The sequence below is a fragment of the Bombus flavifrons genome, chromosome 14 (genome assembly GCF_040668555.2).
Source record: "Bombus flavifrons isolate JBK064 chromosome 14, iyBomFlav1_principal, whole genome shotgun sequence".
In the NCBI taxonomy this organism is placed as follows: Eukaryota; Metazoa; Arthropoda; class Insecta; order Hymenoptera; family Apidae; genus Bombus; species Bombus flavifrons.
In genome coordinates this window covers 663,282-677,933 of record NC_138455.1, presented here as the reverse complement: position 1 = coordinate 677,933, position 14,652 = coordinate 663,282, and the positions used below count along the sequence as shown (strand labels likewise).

The window sequence follows — 14,652 nt, the reverse complement described above, 5'->3', positions numbered from 1 at the left end:
TAGGTGTAACGACAGACAATACGGTAAATCATACGTACAGGTGTAAGGTGTTGATATATTAATAAAATTTGTATTTTGTCAATGAGATTAGTTTGAAATTTATATTAAAAAAGAGATTTCGAAGCGTTTAACGCAATGGTCCATTTTCATATTTCTGTTAATGGCGCGCAAGCCGTTAACAGATTCAAAACTGCATACCTTCTTTTCGATATAAACGTTGCTTCCTGCTTCGAAAACTTCATCCTCGCTGTATTCTACGCGTACTGTACTTTGTCTTTCTTTCAGTTTTATAGAAAAATTTCGATTTAAAAGCGATTAAAACAAGGAGAACTAGGAGCAATAAACGAGCACTATCCAAACGCGGTAACTCCATTAGAACTCGGAAGATGGTGCTACCGTAGCTTCTTGAAACTTGGTTGCATAGTTACACGACGAGAAGTTGCAGGTATATCGCCGTTGCAACTGAATGTCGCTAGCGTCGCCGATTAGCAACGCAACGATTGGCTAGTAATTCGAATAGAGGGGCATCTAGGGAAATAAGTGGAAACGCACGACTGTTGTGAGAGGGTAGTGTAGACGCACGAGAAGCAAGAGGGGTGCAACGAACCCTCTAGGCTCGGTTCGAGTCTACGGAGCTCGGAGTTGTGTTCGAATCATGGCGACACCCGACCCCGTAGACCCAGCCACCCTAGAGATAAAGACCCGTAGCATAGAACAGACACTACACCCACTAGTAAAGCAGGTAAGACAATTTATCGGAAACCGGAGAAAAAGAATGTTTGTTTGCTCTAATCACTTGGTTTTTATTTGAGCCGCTTACATTCCTGGCTTTTAACCGCGCTAGGTTAAGGTCTTACCCCGGCTTACCTCGATGCGTTACGTTCTGTTGCACCGTTGCACGGTATTCGGTATCACTTATAGAATAATCATGCTTGTGTGCGTGTTCATCTATACGTCACTCTGCGTATACGTGTACCATCATACACGAGTAAGAGCGTGTACAAACGCGAACGATGCATGTATTCATAGGTAAGTGAGAGAACCGTGTACACGACAGAGAAAGAGTAGAACTCGTAAGACGTGAGAGAAGGACAAACAAGCGTGCCGGTTGCTCTTAAGAGCAGGATAGATATACATAAAGAGTGTGTATGCGGGGGATTAAGTGTTACTTACGACAGAGAACGTGCAGCATTAACCATTCCTGCGATATCGATTTGATCTTAACGGAAGTGCCCTTTTTAGGCCTCCATGGTTTTACTTTCAATAGAAACATCACTGTATTTGACAGTTCTCACGCCGGGCATGTGCTTTCTATCATCCAGCGACCGGGCTGCCACGCGCTCCAACTAACAGATATTTTGGTACTACATACATATACATACTTCTTTCTCTTCTGTCTCCTTCTGTTATCCACCTTTTTTATTCTCACTCTTCTAATTATGGCTACATACATGTCTATAATATGTATCTATGTATGTATGTATGTGTGTGCATTTATCGGAAGTCACATGACTTGTGTTTCGTGTCGCGGCGTCAATTTTGAGTTTTCATAAAATTATGACGAATTTTTCATTGTGTGTAATTGCGGTATACACCCTATAATTTGTATGCATGTGCATCGGTACACGCTAGGAAGCATACATGCAATGTCATTCTATAAAAGCCAAAGCACGTTGGACGAATTTGTGAAAAGTTTTAATCGAATGAATTCGATCGGGTTAATGCACAAAACACCGACCATATTATATTACCATGATAAATACACATTTAGATTAAATTATAGTTCCAATAAAACCTAAAAATTTGCAAATCTAATCAGTCCAAGTACAAAAACATATTCCGTCAACAACCTTTTTCGTTTTCTATTTTACAAAATAGAAAACGAGAAAAAAGATAAAGAAAATGTGTAGTACAGTGAAAAATAGAACCATATATGTTTAACTACAGAGGCCATTTCGTGACAAACTTTAGTCCAATGATTAATGAAACAAACGCCTTTAGCTTCTGTCGCTGATTTCAGAAATGAAAAAGGGTCACAAAGATTTTCAGTCGTTTATAATAGTCTCTGCTCATAGCTGTGGAATTGATTCTCTATAAATATCGTGTCTATTCCCTGCAGCAAGTCGGATTGGATAAGTTTCTTTAAATTTTCTTATACACTATCAAAATATAACTGTAAACTTAATCAAATCGGTAAATTCTTTTAATAACGTTAGATAATTAACAAATTTGGAACTTATATTAATCTAAAAGAAAGACGCCGAACCAGAGGTTTGAAAAATATTATTACAGTTTAATCATATTTTGTAAAACAAATATCAAAGGATTACTGCTCCTTTAATCAAATGAAATACAGTTCGTTTTCCTCTTTGAGCATATTTCAAAGGGTACGTGGCTTTAAAAGGAATCTGAATTGACGATAATCTTGTATCGCTGTCATCTGAAATCTTCACCTCTTTATAAGACGAAATAATCAAACATGAATCCCACAATCACTTTGTTCATAAGAAAACATCGTTACCAAAGGCAGAAGAACAAATAAACAGATTCGAGTGAATGTTTTGTATCGAAAATCCATTTAATTTAATAATCAACGGTCTAGATTTTTTGCATTACTTATAGCAGCTTCAGATGGTTGCCTTGGTAGTTCTATACCACAAAAGCTGAATGATTATATTGAGTAGATTCACAAATATCGATGATCATGAATATATTTAATTATATAGTATTACTATAAAATTTTGTTTAAGAAGATATTAAGTAATTTTAGAAAAATTTATCAGTATCGTTGAAAGATTTTTCGATTTCAAAAATTTCCATAGAGAACTTAGACAATTAGGAGCAAAATGCAAAAATGGCGTGTTTAAAAAAACTGTTATGTGACAAAATGCTTTATATATAGTCAGGTAATAGAAGTGATCGATCGGTCCAATTAACCAACCGCCGTTTGCGGGCGTGTCGCGGTGAAAATTATTTCAAGTCAAAAGGGAGCGAAATATCAGTCGGTCATGAATGACCTTTGTGTCACGTTAAGCGATATTTCCTAATGTTAGTACACACGTATGGTCACAAAGAAACGGGAAATTGGTGTGTATTGGTTAAACCTCTTAGATAGAGAAAGCACGCGAGTGTCTGCTGCATGACACAGAAGGCGATCGTTACGGGCTGCAGCCACTTGTTAGAGCTTCGTCTAGCCACCTCCTGCCTCTTTCTCCTATCTTTCTTCTACTTTTCCCTTTCCCTTTTCTATCCCCTCCTATCCTCTGACACAGACCTTCGACCTATACTTTTCGTACAGTCTATTCTTCCTATCCAGTGTTAGAGTGATGGTCGAACTGCAGTTAATATTTTATTGACCATCGCCTACTTTATTTGTTGGTAATCACGATTATTTCTTTTAATGCCCATTCCTTTCTTTCATTTCACTTTTCCCTGCTTATTTCAGGTTTTTCCACGGATTTTCGATCGATCGATCATTATTATAAAATAGATTTCCTAGTTTAATCCTTTCAAGATGATAGTTTGTTGCAATTAATTTTTTAAAAAACCGTCGAATTGTTATGATTTTTCTATTGTCATTCAAATCTAAGAATAAAATTCATTAAAAGAACTGACAAGTTACAAAGTATAAGAATTCATGAATTTTTGTTGTTATTTAAAAAATAATTATAAAGTAAATTTAAAAGTTAAAAGGTAATTATGGGTGTGGTATTTTTCACGTCATCGCTATTAAGGAAGGTAAATTAAAGAAAAATTCCTGGAGCACTTCAATTAATCGTTGTTCCACTGTTGAACTCAGGTTTTAATATCATCAATGTGTTAAGATTGAGACTACAGGCTGTTCATCATTCGTGTCAATTGTAAATGCAAATTAGACAATAACTATAGAGTAATCTGCCGACTGATACCAACATCGTAAAATTTTAGTTCCATACGAAATTTAAAAAGAAATCTTCGACCAATTTTCTTTTTTTATTGTATGTATTACTTCAGATAATTCCTATGGTTGTATGCTTATTAGTGTTATTGTACGTTTTTTATCTACAAAATTAAACTATTTTACGACTTCGAAAGATCTTTTTTTGTAAGTAAGGAATATAACGACAGGTTACTTTTAAGTGGCAGATTTATGAAGTCACTGCAATATGTTTTACTCGACTGATTAGGAAGATAGGATTGAACTTTAAATTATTCAGATTTATGTTATCTTTCGACATTTTCCCAGAATACTTTGCATACTTTTAACATATTTGAAGTTATTCCACGATATTTATCTTTTCAAATGCTTTTTTCGCGGAATATATTTCAAATCCATTGTAAATGTAAAATTTTATTGTCTGTTATCCTTACTCCTTTTATCCTTGCTTTATTTCGAATTGTTATAAATGATTATATTTACTTTGATGTCTATCACTGTAATGTAACATTTGCTTATGATTTGTGAACTTCTTACAAAATAATAATTTTATATTTTCTTTAATAACTTTTTTAATAATATTTTTATAACTTTTTTAAAAAATAACTTGTTTTTTATATCTTCTCCCTCTCCTTTTACTTTTATAAAAGTACATTATAATACTAGGAATATATCGTAGCCTCTATCTGTCAGGTAGGAAAAAAAAAAGAATTTTTAGTGGAGAAGTCGGCGACACATTCGTAAGCCACCAATATCTGGTGAGAATTTCTCGAGTGACACACTCGAACACTTCAATTAACCTCGATCTTCGACCTAACCCCACAGTGACCCATTACTGACACGTTACAATCAGTAACTACGACCACAGACTTCCGCAGTGTCTGTCCATGGTTATATATATATATACGAGAAACTCTGACAGATAAATGGTGCCGTAAAGAGTTAAAACACCTCAAAAGATATTTTGCCAGTATTTCAACAAACTTATTCAACTTGGTCGTAAATCTTCTTAAAATGTTCTTTTACTACGGACATATATCCTTCATGTTTTCATACATAAACAGGGTTGCTTATGCTTTATATCTTCATCTTTATACGATTTTATGAAACACATTTCCTATTTTTATTCATATAAGAAGATGAATTTAAAATATATCCCGGAATTTTTCAATTGTAAACTCCATTGTCTGTTGTGCTAAAAAAAATTTGGAATAGGAATTTCATAAAAATCGTTTGCAAAAGACGCAATATAAACATACGCAGGCTTAAAAGCACGATTTACATTTCTGCTTAAAACGGATTCTTAATTTACGTTTCTCGTTAAAGGAGTTTTAAAGTGGTACGTATTAAAGTTAATACTTTGGCCTACTGTCTCTCTCAACAAACCGATTCTGGATTAGGTTCGAATAACGAGAAGCAATTTTCTCGTGCACATACCAAATTCCATTGATCCTAAGCGGTGACTTTGTCGGTAAATTTTCCACTGAAAAATTACTTTTCGTACTTTCGATCGTTCAGATGTTAGCGATTGAAGACACGGAAAGACAGAACTTTTCCTGACAAGTATGCGCAGTGAACTGTGATTTACGACCTCAAAAAGCAGTCATTGGCGTTAAGATCCTCGGCGAAATCACTATAAACCTCAAACGTCTTAGAAAATTTAATAATGATGTATAATACCACGGTAATTAAATGATTTTATTGAAACGATTCCAATTTTGCAAATTTTGTAATTTATATATAAGTAATACTTTATATATATATATAGTAATATATATATAGTATAGTATATATATATATAGTATACTTAGTAATACTTTATATATATATATATATATATATATATATATATATATATATATGCGTATAATCATAGGAAAATATAATAAATGTAGAAAACGTAGCTATATTATAAGTATACGAATTCCAAATCAATTAAAATTATAGACAGTTAAAGTATATCTTTATTATATATTACATTGTTAATAGATTTAACTAATAAATTTTAAGCTTCTAGTCAACAAGAGAACTCTTCAGCTTAAGTGTAGTTTCGTCACGTATTGTGGACAATCAATATTTCCTTCTGGGACGTACTTATTTACTTGTTTCGATTTTTAATTTCATCATTAAGCAAAAAACCTGCAGATCTGTCATTAGACATTACAATTTTTTACTCTAATTTCTTTCATTTTGCTTATATTGCGCTTACAGCATTTTCATCAAACATCATCATTGATCTTTTCGCATAAAGTTTGAAATTTCCTTAAAGCATTTTACAGTATTTACCTTTTGCATTTTGTGATATATTTATGAAAAGTTCAGAGGCGCAATATTCAATATGAAATTGAAATATATAAGAAACTTTCAGTGAGTCCAACTTGAGGCTATGTGCTCAAGAAGTTTAATCATTCATTAAAATTCTTCCCACTACTTTCATTACCGCCTCCTGTTTTTTCACGTTCCTGTTGCCCTTGGAGTTTTAACGATTTGCACAGGGTTCCCGTAATATTCAATATGGTGTTCCCATTGAAGAATCACATTAATTTCTAATTAAACCGATAATGTCCTTTATTTATACAATGTGTCCATAAAGAACAGAATTTATTGCGCGAGATAATTAGTTGATATCAGTGTAGTCTCCTTGTATTTATACCTTGGATCTAATACAATCCTTTAAAGTTTTACGTAAACATCCATTAACAAATAACTCGGAAATAATATATCTGCTTATGCAACGTACATATTTTTCGTCTGCATGCAAAGCAAACATGTCAGAAGCCATCGAACAAACTAATATTGACCGTCGGTCTATATTATCTATCCAGTGATAGTGAAAGTTTGATTAACGTTTTGCTAGAGCTAAGAAGGGTTAATATCCACCGTATACATTGGACTTCAAATTATTCCATTCCCCATTAACATGATAAAATCCTAGTATTATGCCAGAGTTAATTGTCTATATCATGTAATTTAAAACGAAAAGAAAAGATATGTCGATATTTCTGCAAGAGTTTCAAAGGAAACCAGTTGTAGCTGTTCACGTGACACATTCCGTATTCATTTGTCTCTTTGTATGGCGAAAGTTTGTACGAAGCAGCAACCTGAATTTTCTCAGATAGTCTCCAATACTTTCAGTTGTTTTCCTATATATATATATAAATTAAATTCAGTTTATCAGATTACCATATATGTATGTTCCTTGTAAAATTGTATTCCAACAAAAACTCATTTGAGCTTTCCGAAACCTACAACGCACCTATCGAGTTAACGAAGTTTAAGGAAAATTTGTTTCCCACAAATTAAATACTCGGTTCATTTCTTGTAAGCCGTTTCGATCGCCATTTCATAATCAAAATCAAGATGAAGTTAAAAAAAGTATCTATTCTTTATCTTACATGATTTTGTTTCGCTTCAAACATGATGAAATGGGAATAAATCCCATAATTGGAAACATTGAGATCTTTCTTAACCGCCTGGCCACAATAAAATGCTTTAGACAGACTATAGCATCGCAGCAATTATATTAAAAGCAGCGTAATGCGGTTTTTCGAGCGTGATAGTCCATTAAAAGGGAATGCCACAAATTTCAATCTTCAACGCGCATCACCTCAAAACGTCCATCGTCGTTTCTATCGTCGGTCGTGTCAGATCCAGCACAATAAATTGCACGTATCGGTGACCATTGTACTAGAATGAAAAGTTACCAGCCTTTTCTACTTATTACTACTTATCTTAAATGAATGGCGTATAAGGATTTTATGTCGCACAACGCTTTTGCATGATCTCCAGTCACAACAAAAATAGGGAAACAAATAAACATAAATAAGAGAACATTTCATTATCGCTATTAATCTAAACAAGCAGAGGAAAGATGCTATTACTAAATTTCTAAAGCAGATTACAAATAATCAAAATTGTACTTATTAACTTCTTTCGTAATGGATATAAAATAACGAAAATATTGGATTCGAAAAATTTGTAGCACAATTTACATAAAAAATAAAAAGTCACATCTTGGGACAGCCTGCTCCAATCTTCTTTTCTACTTTCCGATAGAAAGAAAAGAATAATAAAAAAAAAGAAAGGAGAAATCTACGCAAGTGACGTAGTTTTGTCGAGAAAGTTCACTGATTTACCGATCGTAATAACGTCTGAAGGAAGATCATTCAATGAAAATCCGAAGTGTATTCACGACGTTTCACATTGTCTGGATTTCTGAAGGAGACTGAATCGAGATTGCATAAGTGCGAAGCGTTTGCAGCAAAGTTCGTAGGCTGAGAAAATATGGGCCAATCGTAACTTAAGAAGTAAAATCTGTGGAATCTTTGCATTGTTATCTTTTAATCGATTACGAATTTGACAAATACAAAATTCACCAATCCAATTATATATATATTATTATTATATATTTTTTATTTTTATATCTCGTATTCGATAATTAATGAAAAGAAAAAGTAATTAAGTTAAGTGTAAAAACGAAATAGAATCGATAGATACGAATCGAGAGCAAAGAAGTACAAGCATCAGTGGTTGAATGTAAACTGTTTCATTTTGTGAACCTAATAGTTCACCTAATAGAACCTAATAGTTTCAAAGTGATACGAGAGTGAGTACCTGACACTGCATCTAATATTAAAACGGAATGTCCAGAAGACATCCCGTTTGATGTTAAAGCACCAATACTTTTCGATCAGCTAAATTACAGCATCAACATTTTTCATACAATTTTTACTTCGTTTCTATCGAAACGTTATTTTGATATTAACGTTAAACTAATCTGACCTTTTAGTTGTATTTCAAAGCATTCGAGTATAATATGAATCTCTAGAATCTATATGAATATCTAGAAGAATGTACTATTAAAAACTTGAATTATGACTTTAGACTATTCTTGACAATTATTCTTTTATTCGTCAATATTCGAATTGTTATGATCTCTAGCATGGAATTCAAACAACAAATGATTCTTCCATATTTACAAATTCAAATTTGAGAAATTTTTTAAGGATAACAATTTACCACTGAATTTTTGATAAAAATATATCACAATCAAGTGAATTATACACCTACATATACCGCAACATTCCCCAATTTGAAGATACAGCAATGAAAAAGTTGGCTCTTGTTGGCAATGAAAACGCGAAATACCGAAGAAACGTATAAATTACGAGAGATAAACTGGAACAGACAATGAGGAAAGCATCTGAATAGGGTAAAGAGATCTAAACCGTTGTATAGTTTCCTGGCGAACTGAGAAATATCAAAGTTGTTTGTTTTTCGTTATTTTAATTTTCGAACTGCAGAGATTTCATAATACTCCGCATCAACCGCGCATAAATCAATGAGACGCGATAAAACGGTTAAATTTTGCATTTTACGTCATATTTAATATCAAAACCTGCATTTTTTAGTATTCGCTACAATATTCATCTTTCTTACAATCATTCGCATGTAATATACGGTAGCAATATTTTATAAATTACGTAGGTATATTAATATTTTACAATATTGTTAACCTTATTTTTCATAAAAGATTAAATTTTAAATGGTAAAGCTCAAATTTGTAACGATTTGCGTTTAATTTTTTTACAAATTTAATAGCGCGGGCAATCTTTATAATTTACAAAATGGAAATCTAGAAATTTTTATGCGAAGTTTGCACAATTTTAATTTTATAGTAACGAGCACAGATTTCTTGGAACAGTGCAAAAGGCGTATCGTTCGTGCTTATATCTTTTGCTTTAATTAAATGTCATTTATCTAATGGTAACTGCCTGTTGAAACAACATCAAATTGTGGTACGCGTAAAATTAATTTCACATTGGAAACTTCATAAATGTTATAGTATGTGAAGTTATGAAATACGGTTGTACGAATTTCTGGATCAGGAAGTTATAATTATTTTAAAATAGTCTTTAGCTCCCTTCTTCACTAAGCAAACTTTTACATCCTCATTTTCACGTCCAACGATAATTCGGCATCATTTCCTGTGACTAAAATTTCAGTGCAAGAGAAGAAATAAAATTTTGTCGACATTTCCTTTTTCGTAATTACACGGCCGATATAACTTTACGAGCAATAATGTCTTTTTCAAACTATTTAATCGAAAAAGATTTACTAAAGAATTATCGTCGATTCCCAAATGATCGTTTAGAATATTTTTCAAGATTTATTTATTGCTTTATTTATTTTTACAAGAGTCAATAGTGTAATCAGAATTTCAAGAGCGTAATCCTTTCCTTGGACGTCTTATTTAGGACAACGTTTCTCAAGAACGAAACGGCCTGATTTCTCTTCTGCATGATAGTGGTGCAATGAATAAGCTATGGAACAAAAGTAAACGAGGAAACAAAGGGATATTGATAAAATGAAGAGAAGGCAACGGAGAGAGAAAAATGTGATTTATCTTACACAATAATAGCAGGTTTGTGTTCGTTGATGACAAACATATCAAACAAGAAAAATGTCAAATTTGATCGTTTCGCGAAGTGGGTCGCCTAGAAAAAGAAAACTCGAAACTTTCTTATGTTTCGTTCGTACTTCATACTCTTAGCTCACTTATCAGAACATCATCAGTGCCGGTATAAACTTTGAACGATTCTGGATATACGAGATTTATTCGATGAAATTCGTATTCCATTTTTTATCGCGAATAAATTTTCCCAAGACGAGTTGAATTTTGCATTTTCACTCTTCAATTCTTCGAAGCCTTGACCGTTAACGTTTCTTCTCTTTAGATGCAATTTGTTCTTGACTTTGAAAAAAAAAATGTTCAGCTGTTTGCTTCTTCGGTATTATTTCTAGCGGAATATTTTAATAGCATTTTACCATGTCAACAGAAAAGAGCACAAGTAAGTGTAAATTGCAAAAATATATTCATGTTTTGGTACATGAAGCGAGTACTAAATGTAAGAATCCTTTTACTACGGCGATTAATATTTTTATAATGAAACTTTCTCGCGACAGCTTCCCTTCATACTTTATTGCCCTCCATTTCCACAGGAAAGACTACTTTATTAGGTATCACATCACTTGTCTCGTATGAAGTATTTGACGTATCTCGAGTGTGTATTTCCACGCAATAATAATATCGTAAATATTATTCAATGATAACGCGGCAAAGATATACTGGAGTAATATCATTTCACATTATGGCAAATTTCGGAAGGGATATACGACGTTATTTCTGGAGAATGTCGAAATCCTCGTCGCGAAAATAAAATCAAAACTCATGCTCTGTGGCGCAACGCGCCGTGCCGCAACGCGACGCGACGACGGCCAGAAATACCGTACAGGGGAAAATAACGTCGCTTTTGTTTTTACGCTAGAAAGTAGAACGAACAAGAAATCAGCGCGGCTGCACGAGATTATGATTTTTCACTCAACGTGAATGTACGATATATGTGTTCTAGGCACTTCTTCTCAATCTTCGACAGGCGAATTGAGTTCGTAGGTATAATGGGTTCTTCCATGGTAAGTTTTTAGTGGACATTGTTCCACCGATACATAATCGCTACCTACATGTGGTGTAACACTATTAGAATTATCTAGATGATTAGAGGTATTATCCAATGATGTTGTTTACGTGTACGTATTAGAGAAAGAGAAAGAAAGAAAGGAATAGACAGAAAACCGAACTCAACTGAATATTTCTTTCCAAGCTTTCGCAAAAATTTGTTGCAATACTGTTCTAGATCGATGTAATTAGAGACGAAAAGAATAACAAAGCATAAATGGTTGGAAATGGTTTGTTACATTGGCATAGAGATCCGTAGAAAGCGTTAACTGTCGATTGTTGTGTATGATTAGAAAAAAGAGGGAGAAAATTGTAACCGTTGTATCGCCATATTTGTGTTTTTCTAATATATTATCGAATATTTTTGTTTTCGCTACTTTTGTTCGAGTAGTATATCTGACGAACGAAGCATGATTTCAATATAAAGCTCGGTTACTGTTACGTTATATTACGTTAGAGTTGGAGAGTTTCGAGTTTTCACTCGCTAGATGCGTCGGAAGGACAATCGCTTCTTTCGTCGGAGAGATTTCTCGATGCTCCTCGGTGAAGTAGTACAACTTTTAAATATTAATTTCCTCTTTTGTCCTCTCAAATTTTATGTCTTTGAAATTTACTTTGATGCAAGTCATGTCGTAATTGTAAAGTGGCCGAAAATTCTCAATTTTGAAATAGAATTCGTATCATTAACTTTTAATAGTCGTTGTTCGTGTAACGATATTTTTTTTCTAACATACCTGGCAGTAATGTCTAACAGTAATATGAAATCAAATTAGAAGAACAGGTATTTGAATTCTCTTGAAAAAAGTTTTCAACTTTTAATTTCTTTTAAGAATATGTTTTCAAAGACATACTCGTAAAAACCCTTAAATTCGATTTTCTTAGTGTAATTTCGTAACTTGATCAAATGGAACTTTTACGTACGTTTTATACTACGTGAAATTGCAATTTTTGACAGAGTTATAACAAATAGCTGAATATCTATTAAATATTCTTCCGACCTAACATCCTGTCGATTCTTATTATCATAATTACTTTTGCGCTCTTTTCTACAACCGTTTTAACTATTTCTTTACTTTCGTTTCTTTGTTATTGTCGTTTCCTTTCCTTTCTTTTCCTTTCCTTTCCTTTCCTTTCCTTTCCTTTCCACTTCTTTTCTCTCCTTTCCTCTCCTCTCCTCTCCTCTCCTTTCCTTTCCTTTCCTTTCCTTTCCTTTCCTTTCCACTTCTTTTCTCTCCTTTCCTTTCCTCTCCTCTCCTCTCCTTTCCTTTCCTTTCCTTTCCTTTCTTTTCCTTCCTCTTCATTCCTTTCCTTTTCTTTCATTTAGAACATAAGATCTATGTAATAAAAAAGTAAAATTCCGTTAAGAGCACGTCCCGTTTTCAAACGATGTTCCCTCAAATTATCATACAATTCAATGCGTCCATTGTCTTGCTCGAAGGAAATTTCATTATAAAAATTGCTTCTTGTAAAAGACGAAAGCTTTTCCTTTTTGTTCTTCGTACAAATTAGCTAATGCAGTACAGTGGGCAAAAGAGCACCGATCGCAAACAGTAAATTCTTCGAAAAGGATTAAATCGAAGGGTTTTCCTGTGAATAAGTATCTCATTAATTGGCGATTCGGAGTCGTGCTCCATTAATTATTTTTCTAGTGACACAAAACATCGACTGTATGTGACACATCTGAAGTATGTTATAACTATATGAGGTCCATAAAAAGGAGCCGCCGTGGTACCGTATAGTATACATATTACATATATGCAGTAGAAATTCGGAAAATGAAAGCGCGAATGCAAAGCTCATAGCTGTTTGTTACCCTGGAAAGTTAATTAAATATTACTCGTAATATTAAGTTGGAGCATATGAAATGTTTTTCTCAAATGCAACTTCAATTTATTCGCTTTAAGGTTGATCGACTCACCTCACGTATTATGCATTATTAGAATTGTTAATAAAAGTTCAGAAGATGGCTAACATGACAGTTTACACGTACCTATATAAAACGGTATTAAGTTTATTCCGCACAATATGTACCTTCTTCTTAATCAAGTAAAAGTGATAGATAAGCCAGCTGCGTAGAATTTCTCGTTTTCTCTCACGTGTCGTGCGAAGTGTGTAGGAAAGTATCGCACATAGATTTTCGTGGAAAGACGTTTTCGATGACTTGTTTTAAGGTATTTGCTTCTCCTAATCTTTCATATGGCACGGTACGTACATATCTAGTCGATGCAGATACATTGGCACTCCATCATCAAAACCAAAATCAAACAAAAACCGACTTCCTACTCCCTACGAAACCTGCAAAGTTCACATCTTCTGATTCATTACTACTCCGAAACATATTTTCTATTTATGTATTTTTTACGGTATAATCGAGTAGCTGCTGGATCTAAAATATTAATCCTCGATAGATGCAAAAAAATTGATTTTCTTGTTATCGTAAAAGAGAAAAGACATCGTTTGCGATAAATTACAATAAAAGCGTTAGTTTTACGATAGAGTGTTCTCTGAAAACTCTTTTCTTATTTCTCGCGTGCTTCCACAAGTGGAAGAAACCTTCGAGCCGTAAGGCTACCGCAAATATGTACAACAGTCACGTTTCCTGCTTAGTGTTCTCCTTCTGCAAATCGTACTGCTTTTGTCTCATTTTGGCGTTTAGCTTCGCTTTCTTTTCTGAAATTTCTTTACCGGTCCAATTGTACAGGATCCATTTTTTCTCTTATCGAAATAACAAACAAGATCCTATAATGAGAACAATACAAAAGTATTGTAACGAAATACATATATTGGAAATTATAAAAGAGAGAAAGAGAAGCTTTGTAAGTGTGAATGTATGATGGAATCTATTTGTATGTGATGTTGTTTTACGGAAGATATTTGATACGTATTTTTTCATTACCTTTTTACATCGAAAAGAAAGAGAATGATAAAAATACGTCATTTCTTAGTTGAACCATTCTTTAAAAGCCGAATAATTTTAGATATATTTTAAAAATCAATTTTTCAAACTAGACAGAAAAAAATGTATTAAATTTTCAAACACTGCGTCTCGTATAAATCTTGTAACTGCATATGTCCGAACACGCACAATCTCTTTCTACTGAATTGTACAGATTGATTTCCTGTACCAATTTCAAAATATAAATGAAATTTTGTTTATATCTCTGAAAGAAAATGCTTGGAAAACGTATTATTGTGACGACTTTATGAATTTCTTTTCTCT

At 33.3% G+C, this 14,652-nt stretch overlaps 1 protein-coding gene across 4 annotated transcripts in view; it reads left to right on the top strand.

The window, feature by feature from the left end:
* Positions 1-540: 540 nt before the first annotated feature.
* alpha-Catr (alpha-catenin related) overlaps positions 541-14,652 on the top strand; it is a 74,350-nt gene continuing 60,238 nt past the window's right edge. The window contains exons 1-3 of one of the 4 annotated variants that reach the window (XM_069126613.1): positions 681-742; positions 10,174-10,340; positions 11,329-11,389. In XM_069126613.1, the coding sequence (XP_068982714.1) occupies positions 11,375-11,389 (15 nt within the window). In that variant the 5' untranslated portion in view covers positions 681-742; positions 10,174-10,340; positions 11,329-11,374. Of the gene's footprint in view, positions 743-10,173; positions 10,341-11,328; positions 11,390-14,652 lie in introns of all 4 variants that reach the window. The other 3 variants (XM_069126612.1, XM_069126610.1, XM_069126614.1) reach the window with 3 other exon arrangements.